Source organism: Drosophila eugracilis, unplaced genomic scaffold, assembly GCF_018153835.1.
Source record: "Drosophila eugracilis isolate 14026-0451.02 unplaced genomic scaffold, ASM1815383v1 contig_423, whole genome shotgun sequence".
Classification (NCBI taxonomy): domain Eukaryota; kingdom Metazoa; phylum Arthropoda; class Insecta; order Diptera; family Drosophilidae; genus Drosophila; species Drosophila eugracilis.
In genome coordinates this window covers 1,083,691-1,099,341 of record NW_024573287.1, presented here as the reverse complement: position 1 = coordinate 1,099,341, position 15,651 = coordinate 1,083,691, and the positions used below count along the sequence as shown (strand labels likewise).

General features: G+C 36.2%; 5 protein-coding genes across 10 annotated transcripts; 3 read left to right on the top strand and 2 right to left on the bottom strand.

Moving 5' to 3' along the window:
• Positions 1–10: 10 nt before the first annotated feature.
• On the top strand, positions 11–554 carry LOC108113445 (peroxisomal membrane protein PEX14-like). The gene has a single exon (XM_017224417.2). The coding sequence runs from the start codon at positions 11–13 to the stop codon at positions 359–361; it is 351 nt and encodes a 116-aa protein (XP_017079906.2). The 3' UTR covers positions 362–554.
• A 1,485-nt stretch (positions 555–2,039) lies between these two features.
• On the bottom strand, positions 2,040–3,329 carry LOC108111040 (WD repeat domain-containing protein 83). 4 transcript variants are annotated; one of them, XM_017220764.2, is made up of 5 exons: positions 3,211–3,329; positions 3,038–3,156; positions 2,909–2,984; positions 2,312–2,842; positions 2,040–2,246 (listed from the first exon to the last, which is right to left on the bottom strand). In XM_017220764.2, exons 1-5 carry the CDS (start codon positions 3,287–3,289, stop codon positions 2,122–2,124), a joined length of 930 nt encoding a protein of 309 aa, XP_017076253.2. In that variant the 5' UTR covers positions 3,290–3,329; the 3' UTR covers positions 2,040–2,121. The 4 variants fall into 4 exon arrangements, with proteins under 4 accessions (XP_017076253.2, XP_017077044.2, XP_017077830.2 ...); XM_017221555.2 differs by having other exon boundaries at positions 2,909–2,981; XM_017222341.2 differs by having other exon boundaries at positions 2,909–2,981; positions 3,053–3,156.
• Positions 3,330–3,385: 56 nt separating this feature from the next.
• On the top strand, positions 3,386–5,560 carry LOC108108324 (cdc25-like protein phosphatase twine). 3 transcript variants are annotated; one of them, XM_017217562.2, is made up of 2 exons: positions 3,386–3,812; positions 3,874–5,560. In XM_017217562.2, exon 2 carries the CDS (start codon positions 3,893–3,895, stop codon positions 5,171–5,173), a length of 1,281 nt encoding a protein of 426 aa, XP_017073051.1. In that variant the 5' UTR covers positions 3,386–3,812; positions 3,874–3,892; the 3' UTR covers positions 5,174–5,560. The 3 variants fall into 3 exon arrangements, with proteins under 3 accessions (XP_017073051.1, XP_017072222.1, XP_017073822.1); XM_017216733.2 differs by having other exon boundaries at positions 3,387–3,812; positions 3,893–5,560; XM_017218333.2 differs by having other exon boundaries at positions 3,649–3,812; positions 3,864–5,560.
• A 505-nt stretch (positions 5,561–6,065) lies between these two features.
• LOC108110199 lies at positions 6,066–7,640 on the bottom strand. The gene is made up of 2 exons (XM_017219558.2): positions 7,437–7,640; positions 6,066–7,374 (listed from the first exon to the last, which is right to left on the bottom strand). Exons 1-2 carry the CDS (start codon positions 7,500–7,502, stop codon positions 6,364–6,366), a joined length of 1,077 nt encoding a protein of 358 aa, XP_017075047.1. The 5' UTR covers positions 7,503–7,640; the 3' UTR covers positions 6,066–6,363.
• A 5,991-nt stretch (positions 7,641–13,631) lies between these two features.
• On the top strand, positions 13,632–15,023 carry LOC121530233. Its single transcript, XM_041818963.1, has 2 exons — positions 13,632–13,787; positions 14,995–15,023. The coding sequence occupies exon 1, from the start codon at positions 13,653–13,655 to the stop codon at positions 13,779–13,781; it is 129 nt and encodes a 42-aa protein (XP_041674897.1). The 5' UTR covers positions 13,632–13,652; the 3' UTR covers positions 13,782–13,787; positions 14,995–15,023.
• The last annotated feature ends 628 nt before the right edge of the window (positions 15,024–15,651 follow it).

The following is a 15,651-nucleotide window of genomic DNA, read 5'->3' as shown; positions in this document are numbered from 1 at the left end:
TAGCCCCAAAATGGGAACGGGTTCGGGAAATAATGCAGCTGGAGGAAAAGCAGGAGGAAGATGTGGCGCCCAGCGTGGGGCAGGAGCTGTAACTGGGGCACGACCTAGTATTAAAGGCGCTCGCCAGGACACAACAACCACACCGACAACAACAACCGCAACCACTCAACAATTTACTAAGCAAAATCCTTTTGCTGCCTCCCGGCAACGTAACAGAAACAGTAACAGTAACAATAGTAGCAGTAACTTTAACCTTATTGTAAGCAGTAAAAGTAGTAGCATCATCAGCAGCAGCAACAGCCACAGAAATGTTAAAGAGACTGTTACCAAACAGAGGCAGAGGGAAAAGATTGTAAATTAGTAAGAGTTTAACAAACAAAAAACAAGAAACAAAAAAAGAAAATTATATACCAAGCAGACCTAAACAAATTTTGTATTTTTGAGATATTTATGATTTTATTTCAAATTCAACCAAACCTCTCTTTCCAAGCTTCAAACGCCAACAACCAACCACAACACATATAGCCACTGTAATTAAATGCAAAGGAAAAGTACACATTACATTTGTTCATTTATTGGTTAAGAAACTAGAATTAACAGAAGAATCATAGGATACAACTGAGTAATTGATTTTGAACAACATAATAATAGAGCAGCAAGCAACAGCATAACGACAAAAAACGAAACCGAAACAACAAAACAGAGTACAAAAGAAAATGAAAAAGAAAATAGACATAAAATTTATGAATTTTTGTTTGGTTCATTTGCTTGAATTGCATGCAGTGAAAGAGCGCGAAAAGAAAAAGAAAACGAAAGTAGGGAGTTGCCGAAATTGTTTAAGAAAGTTTATTGACTATTCCTTGAACTCTATAAACACCATCGCATTAATTTTTACCTTTTTTAAATTATTTTTTCTTATCTTTAATTTTAACGTTTATAGGCGTACATTATATACTTTGAATGGAACTTATTGAGTTTTTGTTGATATATTTGTGTAAAAATTTTTAAGTCTAATTATGTAAGCGAGAGCAGAGTCGTGGATGGTAAACATTAAACAACAAACAAAACAAAAAAAAAAAAACGAAAAGAAAAAAATTTAAACAATCTAAAGAAAAGAAAAAAAAAGCAAAACGAAAAACAAAACTAAAAGAAACTGAAAATCGTTTATTATATAAACTATTATATAAATATATATATATATATAAATATAAATTATATACAAAATACGCATACCTACCACAACATATATAAATAATACATGCAGAGTACATACGAACATAAATAAGTAACGGAACATTACATAATATTACTACTAAACTACAATAAACAAATACTTTGCATACATATTTAATATGCTTTAGTAACATAAGTACGACAAGTTCAGAGAGAGTTTAACCAAGAATCCCTCGACCCCTTTTCCCGCAACTCCCCCTTACAAAAAAAAGAATGCGCACGTGTGAGCGAGAGGGCCTTGCAACTGTCTCCCTTCGCCAAGCTGCGCCGACGCTGTGGAGTTTTTCTCATAGATGCCAGCTACGACACCAAGTGTCCTTGCTTGGGCGTCACTCTTGAGACTAAATTCGAATAAGGAAAATCTTCGCGCACCGTTGCCGCGGCTTGGCGTCCCGCATTTCCCCAACAAGGAGAGAGACTATGAGAATGATGAAGGAAACAGAAAATGCATGCAGGCAGCTAAATGTTGTCACCCACGCTTACTCGCCCACTCGTCCGCATTCAAAATATTTGATTAAGAAAACATTATGCAGGCCGTTCATAGTTAAAGGAAAAGAAGTCGTGAAGAGAATATAAGCCAGGTCATACAAAATCAACCACATATTACTACATACATTCATGCTCTATGAAAACAAAAAAATACAAAAAATTATGTCAAATAAATGGTTTTTCCTTTTTCCCTCAACAAAAAGATAATCAAGTTTTTAATCGGTGGTTTTAGAAAATAGTTTTTATGGTTCTCATTGATGGTAATGAATAGTATCATCGGGGTTAACTCTTAATTATTAATTTGTAAAGATGTAACGTAAATTTTCTATGTTATTTTTATTCATAATGCTATCTTAAAGACTAAATATAAAAAGCTACATATACGTTGTATATTTGGAACTATAGTTGCTCCTCTTCGATTTGAAGATCTGCGGTGAAAACGTACACATCCCGTCGTCTGGCGAAAAGCATTTCCTGTCGCTTAGGATGTGTGGCTAGGGAGTGAACTACACCGCCATTATCACCTAAAGTAGATAAGCATCGAAAGCATTGAGTTAAAGTAAAGTTAATATATGGAAGGCAATCTTACTTATTCGGATGCGCTGGAGAATTTTTGTTTCGAGGAGATCGTATATGAAGGCATCACCATCAGTAGAACCAGTCACTATATGAGCATCGTTAGCCAGTATTCCGCACTCTATGTGGTAGTCATCACTGCGATGTCCCTTGTATTCGGAGAGAAGTCCTCCCGTCTCGCAGTCCATGAGTCGCACCACGCCGTCTTGACAGCCAGCAACAAGACATTGCTCATCTCGCGTCTGTGCCAGGTAGGTGATGGGTTCACCAACCTTATCGCAGGTGAGTTCACCGACTCGAATATCGTAAGTTCGCACACATCCGTCCAAAGAGGCTGCGTAGATCCGATTCTCGTTAGTTGCTACCGTGGTAATGCAGTCGCATGCCTCTTTCATGACCTGAATGGGATCCAGGCGACGCGTTCGAATGTCCCAACACATTACGGCATTGTCCCTGCCTCCCGAAATGGCCACCGTAGAGTCTTCGTTGAAACACACGCACCGAACTCCACCGGCGTGGCTGCGCAGGCGTCGAACTGGAGCTCCTAAAATGAATCTTGATTATAACAATTTTAGTTTTAAATGCTTTCCTTTATCTGATTTAAGCTCACCAGTAGACACATCCCAGTATATAATACTCTTGTCCAAGCTGGCTGATACAATGTAGCTACTATCACAGCTACCCTGCTTAACACAAAGAAAAATTAAAATTTAATAAAAATATTTATATAAATAAATACCGCTGCATCAGTCACTTCGTCTGCATGACCTCCGTAGGTCTTGAGGAGAAGCCCTGAACCCGGATTCCAAAGTTTTATCTTCTTGTCAGATCCGCAGCTCAGGCAATATGTTCCATCAACTTTAATAAAAAAAAATTAAGAATTGCTTTGTAACTTGTTATATAAAGTCCCACCATTATACCGCACAGCGCGAACTGCACCTTGCTTGCAGTCAATTGTGGTTTTTAAATTAAAATTATTGAACTCCGGCATGTTTGAAAAAAAAGATTACAATTTCTTGAAAAAAATATAAACAAACTGATGGTGTGACCAGTTTCATAAATTTATTCACCAATTGTTTTTATTCAACAGGGTGTTTTGTGCATTTTACAAGCAAATATCAGCTGTTAAATCCCTTTCTACCTTATAATACCATTATAGGGAGAATAAGATCACTATAGTTAAGAGAAAATGTCATGTATAAATAGATAGCTGGGAACACAAAATTCAGATAATTTTGACATAAACAATTGAACCGACCATGCAAAAACCCAAAGAAAATAACAAACATTTTAAATTCAACCATTGGAATCGTTAGTTTATATGGCGCTGTGGTGAGATTGGCGAGTGAAGAGATCCTTCCATCCCTGGGATGGGGAATTGATAAAGGCGCCAATAAAGTTGACCGGAAAAAGCGAGCCAAAAACGCCTATAATTTTGGCTATAAAAAGCACTGTGAAAACGACCATTAGACGTGCCAATAAAAGGATATATCTTCAAATATATAAAATAAGCGGTATTTATACAATACAAAAAAAAAAATGCAGCTGATTTTGCCGTCTTACAGCTGACGCAAGACTTTGTTGTTTCTTGCAGATGGCCACTAAAAGGCTGATGCTCGATGTAGAGCAGGAGGAGGAAGGAGGGGCATGTGGCCTTGAAAATGGGAATTTAGATTCAAATGGAGTTGAAGTGGAAAACCATGCCAAAAGGCGCAAGCCAGCAATGCAGGAGACGCCCTTGCAAAGGATGCTTAAACGGCACATTCCCGACGGCGTCATTCTTTCGCCCATCACCGAATTGTCTCAGAATATGCAGGGAACCCGCCTGGATGGAACACCAAAGTCAACCCAGAGAAGTCAATCTTCAAGAACCCTGAACACTTTCAATAGCTTGTCCTCGCGAACCCTCAGTGGCTTCAGCAGCTCCTGCTCTAGTTACGATTCGGGTAATTCTCTGGATGATGAATACATGTCCATGTTTGAGCTGGAATCGGTTGAAGACCACAATTTAGAATTACCTGATGACCTAGAAGTCCTTCTAAGCGGTCAGTTGAAATCGGAAGATAATCCCGAAAGCGAATCCTTCAACAAAACACGCTCATTGCGTCGCTGCTTAAGCTTGTTTCCCAGTGATCAACCGGAGGATGACGATCATTCAGACCGAGACACCAACATGCCTATTAAAAAGCTCCAAAGAAAAACTCTCTCCATGAACGATGCTGAAATCATGAGCGCCCTGGGCGATGAACCCCAGTTAATAGGAGATCTCAGCAAGCCCTGTGCACTGCCCTGCTTGGTCACTGGTATAAGACATCGTGATTTGAAGACCATATCCTGTGAAACATTGGCCAGACTGATTCAAGGCGAGTATGACCAGCAACTCGGCAGCCAAGGTGGTTACGAAATCATAGACTGTCGTTATCCTTACGAATTCTTGGGCGGCCATATACAAGGAGCTAAAAATTTATATACTCGTGGGCAGATACAGGAGGCATTTCCAAATCTGACGTCTAACCAAGAAGAACGTCGCATCTATGTGTTTCACTGCGAGTTCTCTTCTGAACGGGGTCCCAAGCTATTGCGCTTCCTGCGCAGCAACGATAGGAATCAGCATGCCAACAACTATCCGGCATTGGACTATCCGGAGCTGTATATCCTACACAATGGGTACAAGGAGTTCTACGGACATTATGCCCATTTGTGTGAGCCCAAACAATATGTGCCCATGCTGGCACCGGCGCACAATGATGAGTTTCGATACTTTCGGGCCAAGACTAAGTCATGGCAATGTGGCGAAGGTGGAGACAGTGGAATTGGGGGTGGAGGCTCAAGAGGCCTTCGTAAATCGCGATCCCGCTTGCTGTACGCCGAGTGAGGCCTAAAAGCTCCAGATATTATCCACAAACGAATCCTTTACCCACAGAACAAAATTGATTTAAGGACGCAAATTTTTTAGTTTATTTTTCGTTGCGTTGTTCAAATGTTGTAAAAGCCCTTTTGATTTATTTATATTTTATTCATTTGTAATGTTTAATTCCAATTCCTGATTCTGAATTTAAGTTAAGCGTTATGTGAAAGCAAAACTCAAAGCCAAAACGGTGGGAACAGAATATGGATAAATGTTCTCTAGTCAGTGATAGGTTACACTTCGAAATTTATTATAGTTTACTTTATGTGTTTGGCATTTAACAGTTAAGTTTAAAAAGTTATTCGTGTTTAATTACTGTTTTAATAAACCAAATCGATTTAAATATGTAAAGAATTGAAAAGAAGCCAATTATTTTTGATATTTCAGACAAATTTATATTAACGTTTAAAAAACATTTATCTCGTAATCTTTATTGTAGAAGCCAAAGCAAGAAATGTCAGGCATATTTCAGACTGTTTTAAGAAAACTCGGGGAATATGAAAATGCTCTTTAATTAGAAAAGTATTTCATTGTTATAAGTAAAAAGGAAACGAATTAACAAGGTCAGAAACTGGGCTGGATTGAATGATCTCCAATATGAAGTAACAAAAACAATACAAAGAATTACTTATTTTTTAGTGATATATACCGGCGAAATAGGAAAATGATTACGAGAACCTAATATAGTTTAATTTTTGTATAACTTTATTTTGGGTTTTAAGTTCTTTAAGAATGCTATTTAAACAATACAATAAAAAACAGAAATATAGATCTAATTAATTATTAGCTGGGTTCAAAATATTTTACTTAATCTTTTCATGTTTCAAATAAAGAAAACAAAATAACTTGTAATACGTAATTATTTTTTGAAATATAAATCCAACAGCTTAGAATTTTAATCATTTATTGTTACAATCAATAAAATGTTGAACTACATCCTAAATGTAAATGCTTTACATTTTGAGATTTGAGTAATTTTGAAGAACATATCTAGTTTCGAAAATAAAAATTTATTTTCACTTTTAACTTTAAAATTTTATCGAATTAAGAACTATATAAATAATTTTAGGTTTTACCAAATTAAATTTTTTGAGTTTGCTCTATTTCTAAGATAAAACATTTCATAAAAAGTCATAAAAGACAGTTCGAAAAAAAACTTAATCATCAGTAGAGTCTTCAAAGGGAGCCTTGCAGCCAGCTTTCTCGTAGAAATCCAATGGAAGGGGATCCTCATAGTCGAAATAATCAGAGTCACGAGAACAACAGGGACCTAGTTCTAGTTTCACCATCTTTTCGCGCCAAAAGTTGATAAGTTCTTTATTTATAACTTCGTCCCTAAGCTTTACAATCCATTCGTTGTAGTCCGCCGGTCCATAAAAACCAGCATCGCCCTTGTACTCCTGCAAAAGCTCGGCGGCCTTGTCCTGATTCTCTGATGACGGTGTCCCATCGAAGAGCAGCTTCCAAATAATGTCTCTGGCAGCCGCGGCTACCTTCTTTACACTAGCCTGGTGAATATTGTCCGGAACAATAATTTTAGTTAGTACAAAGCGTTTCATCAGCGAACGGTATTCCTCAAGGGGCCTTTCCTTGGTCAATAAAGCTTCAAATTCACCAGAGAGGGCGGCGGCATCGTCGGCACTGAGTTCTCCAGGTGTGGTGGGAACAGCATTACCTTCCTGATCCTGTGAAGCCTGGTCCTCTAGTACAGCGCGCACCTTTAAGCTGGCTGCAAATGGTGCCGTGCAACCTGCATGGGCGTAGAATTCCAGAGGCGGAGTATCGTCGCTATCATACAGATCAGAGTCACGTGACCAACAAGGGCCAAGTTGCTTCTTTAGCAGAACTTCGCGCCAAAAGTCCAGGAGCTCCTTCTTAAGGACCTCATCCCTTAGCTTAACAATCCATTCGTTATAGGGCGTTGGACTATAGAAGCAAGCATCACCACGGTATTCCTCCAGTAATTGGGTGGCCTTCTCTATATTAGATTGCGAGGTATTACCTTCGCCGAATAATAGCTGCCAAATGACGTCTCGCGCTGATGCAGCCGTCCGGTTAAAATTCTCCTTGGTGACATCATCATCAACAATTTCGTCTACCTGTACGCGCGTTTCGATGAGTTTTTGGTAATCCTTTATTGGATCCTCTAGGCCAATAGTGTAATCATTCTATATCGTCAATAGTTATTAGTCTACTTAGTTTGGTTTATTGTTTGTTTTGTTTTCATTACCTGTGGAACTTTCTCCGCTGTTGCCATTTTGTCGGATTGTTCGTCCTCGGCCTTTCGCTTTGACATTCCCTGAAGGATTTTTCGGTGAATAATATTTCTTCTAAGAGATTTATAGAACAAATGCAAAATGATCGTCACTGTTGTCGACAATAAATGAGATGACTAATTCTTTAGATCACCGCTAAGCTTATGTACTTTTTATAAAATATTACGTTAATACTATGTAGTTAGTATATTAAGTGGGGTATTCTCAATAGTGTGAATGTGCTAAACTATTAGCTGGAAAGTAATTTGCACTTCCTAATTGCGAATAAGAAAACAATAAATAAAGCTCAGCTTTTGAATTTTGAGGAAAAAAAATCAAATATAGTTATGGAACTGCCGTAGGAAAGTTTTGGTGTATTTCCTTCCAGACTGTATTTAGTAATGCGATATATCGTTAGCCGATTGTAATTAGTATTTGCAAAAGAAAGCGTTTACAGATTCCTCCGGTAATTACACATGGTCACACTGTTAGATTTTTTTTCGTGACAATTGTAGCAGGTCGCAAAATCTACTTTGATAGCAACTAAATTTCATCTGAAAGACGGAGGATAAATTGTGCAATTCCTTGCTGGAAACTACACATACAGTTTTCGCCCCAATAAAGTGAAATTTATTGATTATAACCCATTGGTTCCGCCCTGACTGTGTGCGTCCGTGTGTGTGGGACAGAGACAAAGAAATTTGAGGTTAGGCTGGAGAAAATTTCTCGTTAATGTCGCCAAAAAATAAACGATTACAAATCGAACTTAAAATAAAACACTTTTAAAACAGTCAAACTAAAAACTTACTCAATATCTAATGTTAAAAGAGCAGTAGTTGTGGTCATCAAAATACAGAGACACAAGCCAATTGCATTCGTGGAATTTGTCTCTGTGTGAGTCTCGCGGTACGTTTAAGTGTGCGTGTGGACGTGAATTCAATTTTCTCGTGCACGAAAAGCAACGAAAAAGCTTCAAAAGTTATACTCAAATGTGTATGGCAATTGTGGTAAGTGTGGGCGGGGACGTTAGGACCACAAGTATTTAAAAAAATACATTTTCGTTGTTAAAAATTGTGCCAAACTACAATGAGCACTAACACACTCAAAGACACAAATCGGTTTGTAGTAGAGTATGCGTTGTCATTTACATACATTCTTATTTTTTAATTAATTTTTTTTTATTACCAACATTTATAACTGCCTTAATACTCTCTGAATTCAGGAATATCAATGGAATAATATGTATTTGCCATTATGTACATAAATAGACATAATAAATAATAGTAGTATTTCTTAAACTAAATTATTAGTATTTTAAAGAAATTTTTTAATTCCAAGACCTTTGCATCATTAAATAAAGGAAAATTAATATTGTCAAAACACAATAAAATCAAAAATGATGTATTATTTTCCAAAAATATTTGACTTTCGGAAATCAAACCAGTTATCCCACTGTCGAGAATTTAACATTTTGAAAGGTAAATCCAGATTAACAACAATATAAACTTTAGAACATGAATGACAATCTTACACTCCATTAAATAGGTAAATGTTCGCATTTTACTTTCATTTGACCCAGTTACCTGGTTAACTGCAAACGCCAGTTGAAAGTAAATGTCAGCTGACCCAGTTTTATCATCCGAATGGAACTAGGACAAGCCAGGAACTGCTTGGAAATGCCCCAAAAATACTGCTCTTCTTATTTATTACTTTTTTATTTTCTCCGTTTCGATGCTGTTCCATACGTCATTCGCAATGTACATTCACCGAAAGATATCTAATATCTAATCTTTGAAGACATTTTAAGCAGATTTATAATATCAAAGCAAGAGCAAACAATAAACAAAAGACCTGGCCGAGAGATTCGTCTTTTGAGCGAAATAGCCAACTCAGTTGCAATTTTAAACTGACAAAATCTGGACGTAGAACAATTATAATGAAAAGACTTTTATCGCGCAAAGGCTTTAAATTTTTATAATCAGTTATTCAACAAGGTTTGGCTTTGATTTGTGGCTATCTCCAATTATCTCATTTTTTTTTCTGACTGTGTTTATCTTGATCGGAATGTTTGCTAATCGATATCAGTAAACTGCGTCAATTGGAAGTGAAAGAGCGCAATGAAACATCCGGCATCAAACATAACCCCTAACGAGATTCATTAATTTACCAATTGGGTAACTTATTTATTTACCAATATTCCATCAAGATCCATATTTTAAAAAAATTACCTGGTCATATTTCGTTTTCTTTCTCTTTTGTTTCCGTTTCAATCTCTCTTGTCCTTGAACAAGTTCAACGATATTGCCCCGACAATACAAACAAAAAATGCTCATTCAGTTCGAGCGCTGATTTTCTCTGCTTATTTATTCGTGATAAAAAAACAAGAGCGAACAGATAGGCGTTTTAAATAGGGAGAACAATCCGGTTTGGTTTTATCAAAAAAATTTCCCGGCGAATTAACGCACTGTCGTCATTGGCTAACATCACATTTGTAAATCCTAAATATATTATTAAGTGAAGTGCGACAGTAACAACAAATACCATGTCATAAAATTATGCAAGGGTCGTTAAAAGTTTTTATTTGAAAATGTTTTTTAAGTTTAATTATTTATCATTACGAACTTTTGTCAATTATCAAAAGTGAATTGCACGTTTCCTAGGTAGACTTGAAACTTATTTTACATATAAACTTCGTTTTTCTTATCAGAAATATACCTAATATATATATATATATATATATATATATATATATTCTACCTATCGGTATGAAGATTACGATTACGTATTTGTGTACGGTTGCTTTTTTATTTTTTAATTCCAGTCGTTTTCTTTATTTTTTCTGAGTTTATCTGCTTTCCACCCGTTTGCACTTATACAAACGAATGCCAATTGAATTCTTGGTAATATATGAAAGAATTTACGATCATTTTAAGTGTTTCCAACAATTTTCTGGAGGTCATTTTAATTTATTTAAATTAATTGGTGATCGGCACGTCTTGAAGAAAGCTCCTTGGCTACCCCAATTTGGAAAGCTATATATTCTCACATTATTTGGAAGCACTCGCTAATTAGAACTTGTGAAATAAAATGAGAGTTGGGGACTTTCGACTACTTTTCCTGGTTATATATCATTGCGCTGTATTTTTACTGCTGTCACGTTTTGGCAGCTTGTGTGCAGAATTTCACCAATACATGTCATATCCAAAAATAGACCAAAAAGCAAACAACAAAGCATGCAATACGATTTACAAACGTCAGTGGGCGGTGAAGGGTGGTAGATAGGAGAAATGCCACCGCCCAACACCCACCACCACCAGATTCTATATATAGTGCGATAAATGTGGCGCGGTTTGTCCTCAATAGTTTTGCCCTGCCCTTGGTTAAGACAAAATACCCAAAAACTAACAAGTAAAACGACATTTTGCTAGTGCACTCTAAGATACTCCTTGTCGCCAAAAAAACCTTGAATGACATGCAATTTGCGGCAGAGACATGCATTTGATAATTGCAATAAACAAGTCATGATTGTTTATTTTTGTTTCGTCTTTTTTTCGTTTTATCATTTACCAAACAACAACAGCTGTTCCTCGATTAAAATACGATGACGCATAAGAAGTCTCCTGGTGCGTCACAAAAAACTGCGGCCACTTGGCAACTGAAAGACGGTTAGATTTTAGTAGCCTGAAGCCCTGTAGCTTCCATTTCCTGTTCATCTCCTGGTCGATGCGCACTGTAAAGCTTTAGGGCATTTTCAAAATTTCCATTATGGCGAAAAAACAAATTGCAGGATTGGGGGTAGGTGGATCGGATGGAAATCCTGCTCTTCCATCGCAAAATCAATAATTTCTTGGACTCAGTCTGATTTTGAGTCGCTTGTGGTGCACGAAGCGAAGCATTGTCGCTCGGATTTTTTTGCGGTCTATTTGTTTTTGTTGGCTTCCTAGCACTTATAATAAGCGGAGAATGTGTGTGCCTTGTGGGTGGATTGTTTGATTAACTAAGGTGAACAAAACTTAGCCGTGCCTAATGGATGGGTTCTTAGAAAGCTCGTAGAGATTAAGAAACTTTGTGAACAACTTGTGGTCGTTAATATTGTGGCTGAACTCTTTAAATTGGAATTTTCTAAAAACGTTTAGAAGCATAACGATTATTAAATATAAAAAAGAAATGCTTTAAAATTATGTTTCTTTTTAGTTTTTTGAAATGGCAGACATCGACAAGAACTAGAATGTTTTAAAATGCAGTAATTGAAAGGGTGTGTTTTTGTTGATAAATGTAATGTATAATCTCTATAAATTATATTAAAAAAATATTTGCATTTTGCGGTCTATAAACATCTTTATTACTACATCGAGAATGTCTTGTCGTTTATGTTCTTCAAAAATTATTATTCATAAAGTATTCGTTCTTGTTTGTTTATGCTCTTTAAAAATCATTGTTTAGTCTACTGATTTCTTCTTGAGTTTAATGGCTAATATTTAGAAAAAAGTGTATAAAAAAGTGCTCAATCAACTTAACGTTGTCTGCGTTTTGTCTGGCTTTGCTGTCTGGTTCAGCATGTCCCTGGTTTTATTGACACCTGTAGACAGACATTAGTTTAGTAAGTTGAGACTTGAATGACAGTTACCCTCATCACATTTCCCGTTAGTTATTTTTAATTTTCCATTACAACACGATTATTCGCCCGCTTTACCAAGTTTGAATTTGAAGTCTAAACAAAACCTGAAAGCTAGCAAACGAAAACACGGGAACTATATCGAAGTACTTTGAACTCCAAAGCCAAACCCAGACACACCGTCATTCAATTGTTTTTTTTGTGTTTTCTTGATACCATTTTGTTTTCTTACCTCTAGATTTCTTCGGTTCCTACTTGAGTTCTTTGTTTCTTCATTGTCTGTCTCGGTGTCTATGTTGTCTAGTCGGTCCTGTCCCGGGAAAGTCCAATCAACTTAACGCTCAGACAAAACACATCTGCTACCTCAAAAGGAAAAAAAATTTACATCTTTTGAGATGTTGTAGGAGTCATAATTAAGAGTCAAAATTTAAGTTTTCGTTATGAAAATTTAATTTAAGTATAATTGAAAACATTTAATTTAAAACTATTCATATAAATTATTGTGTGTTCATATAAAAAATTGTGCATTTAAATTTTATACGCTATACACTTTAATCTTATGCATAGAAAGAAGATGTATAGAATTGAATGACCTTGGAAAAAAAAAAAAATAATATATCGATGGGCAGTGAAGTGTAACAAATTCATTGTATACGTATTATACGTTTTAAGTAACAATTAGGTATTAGTGTCGTCATGCCATTTGCCTAGATCTTGATTAAGTTCAACGGGTTTAAATGTAAGACTAATTTCATATTAAGTTACGTTTGTGTGCGCTTTAACCTTCATTGACTGTGCATATAATAAACCGCATTTAGCTTTGTTTATTACCCTTAAATAACAACTGACCTTGGTATCGCACAAAGTTGTATCTACTGGCAAAACTTTCTTCAATTCAATTCTTTCTCTTATAAACTTGTTAATTTGCCTATCAGAGTGAATTATATATTTATATAATACTGTGGCTAAATTCTGAGTTGAATTCGAATTTAATTTTTATTCTAATATCTCTTATTTAAAGACTAGCACTACGTTGATGTGCAATATTCCCATGCCATTTCATATCTTAAATGCACTTAAAAATAACGAAAACGAATTATTCACGCGTTGTCACACACATAATATGTTTTTTTTTTGCTTAGAATATATTTAATATAGCTAATAGTTTCATTTATTTAAGTGAAGCTTCATAACGGATTTTTTAGTTGGAATATTTCACGTTACCACTTTATTCGAATTTTTCCGGTCCTTTAGTGTATTTTAATTTTACGGCTTAATTATAAAGTAACAATAAAATTGGGTTCTATTATTTCTTCCTTTATTGTATTTTCACATCAGACCCATTAAAGAACCTTAAATATGCAGCAGACTGTAAAAGTTTTTGAGGGGAGTAGTGGGGGTGTTGCTGTAGAGAGCACATCTCTCCGCGTGAGCAATTGGAGAGATGTGCGTCACGGGGAGAGCTACACGACTCTTACCGCTCTCTCCGGTAATGGAGACTTACTGCCGGAGAGAGCGCCGCACAAATGTACAAATGGGCGGTGTTGAGTTGACAATCGCCAGTCGATAGCAAAACATGAGAGAGTGCTCATCGCGCAGCAATACGCGTCTACTTAGTGTGGTAATCGTAATCGATCAACGTATCAGAATAGACACTTGTCGATATTTAATCGAGATTCTATCTCGCCGCATCACAGGCGATTAACGATAGGTAATTTATGCTTATCGTTTTGCATGATGAGACCGACCTACCGTCTTCAGTAGTATCTAAAAACTGGAAGAAGAGAGTTCTCTTCAATTTGCTGATAAAACCGATTAGTGTCTTGGCACAGACACCTTTCGATATCTAATCGGGATTTCATATTGCCGCATTACAAGCCCTATCGTAATCAGCAAATAATCAGTGCTTTTGTATTAGCTCGTTGAAATATATAGCAATATATATTTATATTTATATATTCGCCTTTGTGACTTTTTTATTTCGCCAAGACGCAAAACACAAAAAAATACATTGCATAAGTCACAAGTAAAAACCGACTGGGAAATAGCATCAACAAAAAGTTTTGTTGTCTAACGTTGTCATGAGGTAAACACTAACACAGACAGGCAGATCTGGTATGTACTAGTATGTACTACTGTATACGAGGTGCATATAAACAAGTGAAAGTTTTTGGTTCTATCAACAAAAAGTTCCTTCCTCTTTTTTTGCACCCACTTCTTAATTAGTTCCACGCGTTTTTATATCACTCGTCTTTATAATGGATCACACGTACATATATGCAATAATCCAAAGCATTTCCCGGCAACAATTGTTTGCGAAATTTCAATAGAAATTGCTCGCCTACTCTAGGCCAAAAATGCGAAAATAAACACAGGTCGCGTTGTGCCATAAAAAATGGAATATTTGCTTTAAGAGTTATCGCATTTGTGTAGATATCCACGTATATATGTGAAATACATATTATACAATCATTGTATTTTGCTTCTGTCTTTATTTGTGAACTCATTTTATACATATGTTTTTCACGATCAACAACAGAATATATATAATGTAAATGTTCTTGGAAATGGGCAAGCATTATCTTGGATCGCTTTTAGGGAATATTTTTAATGCTTTCGCTCAAGCAGCGGACGACAGACACACTTCAAATGTGCCTATAGGTTTTAAAAATATCCACTTGAAAGATTTCCCGGATTTATTAATTAAAGTTTTTTTTAAATATAAATTTAACTGACATAAAGCAACGTGTATAACTTTATAAAGCAACAATGAGAATTTATTTTCACAATAAGCTTTTTTATGAATGTTTTTTGCCAGTGGATTTTTATGTTGACTGCCATATTTAAATATTTAGTTCAATTTAATTTTAGTTCAAACCAACTTAAAATATTCAATACGTTGTTTTTTCTATTTACAGTTGGTTAGACCTGTTCCCACATCTATGGAGTTTCATCTAGACAGTGCAGAATACTGCCAGGCACAGCACAAATAAAAAGTGAGTATGAGTAGTTTTTGAAGAGGATTTGGACTTTTTGCTTAATTAATTGGCTCAAGTTGTGGCGCTGGGAGAAAGAGTGGGTGGCAATGGAAAGGTCACTTTACTTACTGTGTATTAAGCGAGGTGACCTTTTTGTACAATTGACTACTTGACCCGCTCTCAAGAACGTCATGGATAAGAAAAAAGTGTGAGACGAAAATGGCGAAAGTCTCAATTATTTTATTGCGTGTAATTGAGCTAAATTGCTTTTTAGTTTCCCACGAATTGTTTTCAATTGAATGAACAAAGGGAAACCCAATAAAGAAGCTTGATCCGACTAGTACCAGATTTGTCTGGAACTCAACTGACTCATGTCTCATTCCTTGCAGGTAAACAATCCTCGAACAAGGCGGCGATAGACTGAGTGAACACGGTCACCTCTTTGGAAGTCGACGTCGATAAGTGGTGTGGATTATATCAGTTTAATACCCGAAACGGATCAGCTGATATATCGACAGCAGCGGCTCCAATTAGCCAAAGTTTGTCAATCTATGGGAGAGAAAAAAAACATAAATTTTTAGCATCGCGGTGATCGCA

Coding starts and splice junctions, on each gene's coding strand:
- LOC108113445 (XM_017224417.2), top strand. CDS start 11: ATGGGAACGGGTTCGGGAAATAATGCAGCTGGAGGAAAAGCAGGAGGA.
- LOC108111040 (XM_017220764.2), bottom strand. CDS start 3,289: ATGCCGGAGTTCAATAATTTTAATTTAAAAACCACAATTGACTGCAAG. Junction 3,157..3,210: donor TCGCGCTGTGCGGTATAATG/GTGGGACTTTAT, acceptor TTTTTATTAAAG/TTGATGGAACATATTGCCTG. Junction 2,247..2,311: donor TCTCCAGCGCATCCGAATAA/GTAAGATTGCCT, acceptor TATCTACTTTAG/GTGATAATGGCGGTGTAGTT.
- LOC108108324 (XM_017217562.2), top strand. CDS start 3,893: ATGGCCACTAAAAGGCTGATGCTCGATGTAGAGCAGGAGGAGGAAGGA.
- LOC108110199 (XM_017219558.2), bottom strand. CDS start 7,502: ATGTCAAAGCGAAAGGCCGAGGACGAACAATCCGACAAAATGGCAACA. Junction 7,375..7,436: donor CAGCGGAGAAAGTTCCACAG/GTAATGAAAACA, acceptor TTGACGATATAG/AATGATTACACTATTGGCCT.
- LOC121530233 (XM_041818963.1), top strand. CDS start 13,653: ATGAGAGAGTGCTCATCGCGCAGCAATACGCGTCTACTTAGTGTGGTA.